Source organism: Diabrotica virgifera, chromosome 5, assembly GCF_917563875.1.
Source record: "Diabrotica virgifera virgifera chromosome 5, PGI_DIABVI_V3a".
In the NCBI taxonomy this organism is placed as follows: Eukaryota; Metazoa; Arthropoda; class Insecta; order Coleoptera; family Chrysomelidae; genus Diabrotica; species Diabrotica virgifera.
In genome coordinates, this window is record NC_065447.1 from 37,699,075 (window position 1) to 37,701,794 (window position 2,720).

The 2,720-nt window shown below is 34.4% G+C and overlaps 1 protein-coding gene across 1 annotated transcript; it reads left to right on the forward strand.

Moving 5' to 3' along the window:
• The first annotated feature begins 381 nt into the window (after nucleotides 1–381).
• LOC126885001 (nematocyst expressed protein 4-like) lies at nucleotides 382–2,348 on the forward strand. Its single transcript, XM_050651389.1, has 2 exons — nucleotides 382–475; nucleotides 1,538–2,348. The coding sequence occupies exons 1-2, from the start codon at nucleotides 426–428 to the stop codon at nucleotides 1,872–1,874; spliced, it is 387 nt and encodes a 128-aa protein (XP_050507346.1). The 5' UTR covers nucleotides 382–425; the 3' UTR covers nucleotides 1,875–2,348.
• The last annotated feature ends 372 nt before the right edge of the window (nucleotides 2,349–2,720 follow it).

The window sequence follows — 2,720 nt, forward strand, 5'->3', positions numbered from 1 at the left end:
ACGGACAGTCACCCTAAGAAGAAAAACTCCGGTCCAGACGTCCGGTTTCTGTTACTCTTTATTTTTTTAAGAATCCGCGTTGAGGAATTATTTTGTAAAAAAACCATATTCTGATAATTATTTGAATTTTAAATAATTACTTTACTGTCTCAGACAACTCCAAGGCCTAAAGAGCAAACATATAGATATAAACCAAAAGAAGTATGAAGATGTGGTATTTTCTTGATAAGGTAAATATTATTTTGCGATCTAACATCTATTGCTGGTAACTATTATATTAATTAGGTTTAGCAAAATCATACGTGACTACAAAAAAGGGTTTTAGCACGGCTTTTTGTAATAATCGTTTAAAAAATCTGTTTAAAAGGAAGACCAGCAGCATCATCCAGCATTGTAGGCAAATTTGTCTCGATAACACAGTCACAATGGTTCGTGCGATGCATATTCTTGCAACGTTGCTTGCTCTACAACTCAGGTAAGGCAATAGATATATTATATAACTTTAATTTGGATATAAATTAAATAAATTAAAACTTTTTATGTAGCGCATTGATTTTTGCAAATAAAATATTTCACCTTAACATTTTCGCTCTCTTATATCTATCTTCAAATTTCTATCTTTGCCTGTTAATAAAATAATAAAAATATTTGCTATTTTGCACATTTTGATGGATTGGAGTCACTCCCTTTCTTTCCTTATATGATCAACAACCTGTCTATTTATTATAGCTCTCCCCAGGGAATTTTAAGTAATGTCCTGAAAGACCTCAAATAATTCTTGATCATGGCTGTAATTGTGTGTGCTCATATTGCACCTATAGCATAATTGGAACCTTCTGAGTTCGATAAAAGGTTTCATCAAAATTTAGTTCACTTTTATAATATTTTATATCACAATTCATTTAGATTTTGCCTTTTTCGACCGCGTCACTAACACTCAAGTACTCCAAACTTTAGACAAAATATGCGAAATTATTAATGAGATAAAAACTAGAAAGATGGAATACTTGGGCCACAATATGGGGGGTGAAAGGTACGAGCTTTTAAGAAATATCATGCAGGGCAAAATTAAGGGCCAAAGAAATGTGGGAAGACGAAAAATATCGTGGCTTGGCAATGTACGTGAATGGTTCGGGTGTAGTTCGATTGAAATTTATAGGCGCGCTGCTAAAAAAATTGCAGTGGCCATGATGATTTCCATTCTCCGCTAGGAGTGGTAGAAAGAACAACAGTACTTATTAACAACTCCAACGGAATGACAGAACTATCCCAAAACTCCATTACTACCAGTTGTTGAGGTCGTTGATATTGTTTATACTTAATCAATCTTACCGAGTTTTCAGAAGAATTTTTAGTTTAAAAGAGATTTTCTCGTATCCAATCCACTTTTTGATTGCTGCTTACTATATTCTCATGTGACTTATAACTCAAAGTTAATTGTACAGTTGTTGATATATTATAATACAAGTTTTTTGTTTATTGTAATATTCTTAGATTTATTTTCGTTTTCTAATATTAATCCTTTTTTATTTTTCAGTTATGGAAATCCCCAACCTGGATATCCTGTTCATCCTCATTTTCCACCTAAAGATTGTGAACCGTATCCAGTACCCTGTCCTTACCCAATACCTGAACCGGCTTGTGAAATTCCTGTAATACCACCACCACACTACCCTCATCCAATACCTGAACCAGTGTGTGAAATTCCGGTAATACCACCACCACACTGTCCTTATCCAATTCCTGAACCAGCATGCGAAATTCCTGTACTACCACTACCACACTACCCTTATCCATTACCCGGACCAGCATGTGAAGTTCCTGTGATACCACTACCACATTACCCTCATCCAATACCTGATCCAGTCTGTTAAATTCCTGTAATACCATCGCCACACTATCCTCAACCAATACCCGAACCGGCATATGAAATTCCTGTAATACCACCACCACACTACCCTCATCCAATACCCGAACCAGTATGTGAAATTTCTGTAATACCACTACCAACATATGGTCCACTCCCACCACATCTACCACATGCAGGACCATTACATCCGATTTACTAGTCGAGAATTTGTTGAAAAAAGGACCTTTAAATAATGAACTCATATTTTTTGCCGAAGAAATTGAAATACTATCACCTAAATTTTCAGCTGCTGGATTACTTCAGATCAATAGAACCATTTTGTCTGTGCTCTTTTCATCACTTGTGGCTTATTTTATTATAATTATCCAGTTTAATTCTGCATTCTAAGCTTTGTAAGGTATTAGGAAATAATGTTTAGTTAGAATAACTAGGTATCATGGCTTATATTTTATTGAATATGTATTAAATATAATGATTAACAAAAAATAATGGTTGAAACGTTTTTCTTTATGTACCTACATAATATATTGCTAATTTCAACAGTTGGTATACAAGATGACAGGATATGTTAAGTTGGTAAGATTTAAAGGGTATACCGAAAACTATAGGAGAGGAGAAAAAGGAGTGACTTCTAAACAAGTAATTATGTCACCACTTATTTTCTCGTTAAAGCAACAACTGGACCGGGTTACACACAGAGACATACAAAAAAAAGCAGAAGATGGAGACGAATTTGCAATAGAAAATCCTCATTAGTGGAGCCAGCACTGGACAGAGAAGAAGAATTATTGTCTAATCAAATGATCAACAGATTCCTATAATATCGAGATACAGGGCTATTATTAAAAAA

Bases quoted from the DNA above. Each gene is read 5' to 3' on its own strand.
- LOC126885001 (XM_050651389.1), top strand. From the start codon at position 426: ATGGTTCGTGCGATGCATATTCTTGCAACGTTGCTTGCTCTACAACTC. The intron at 476-1,537 runs GTAAGGCAATAG...TTTATTTTTCAG, and splicing joins TTGCTTGCTCTACAACTCAG to TTATGGAAATCCCCAACCTG.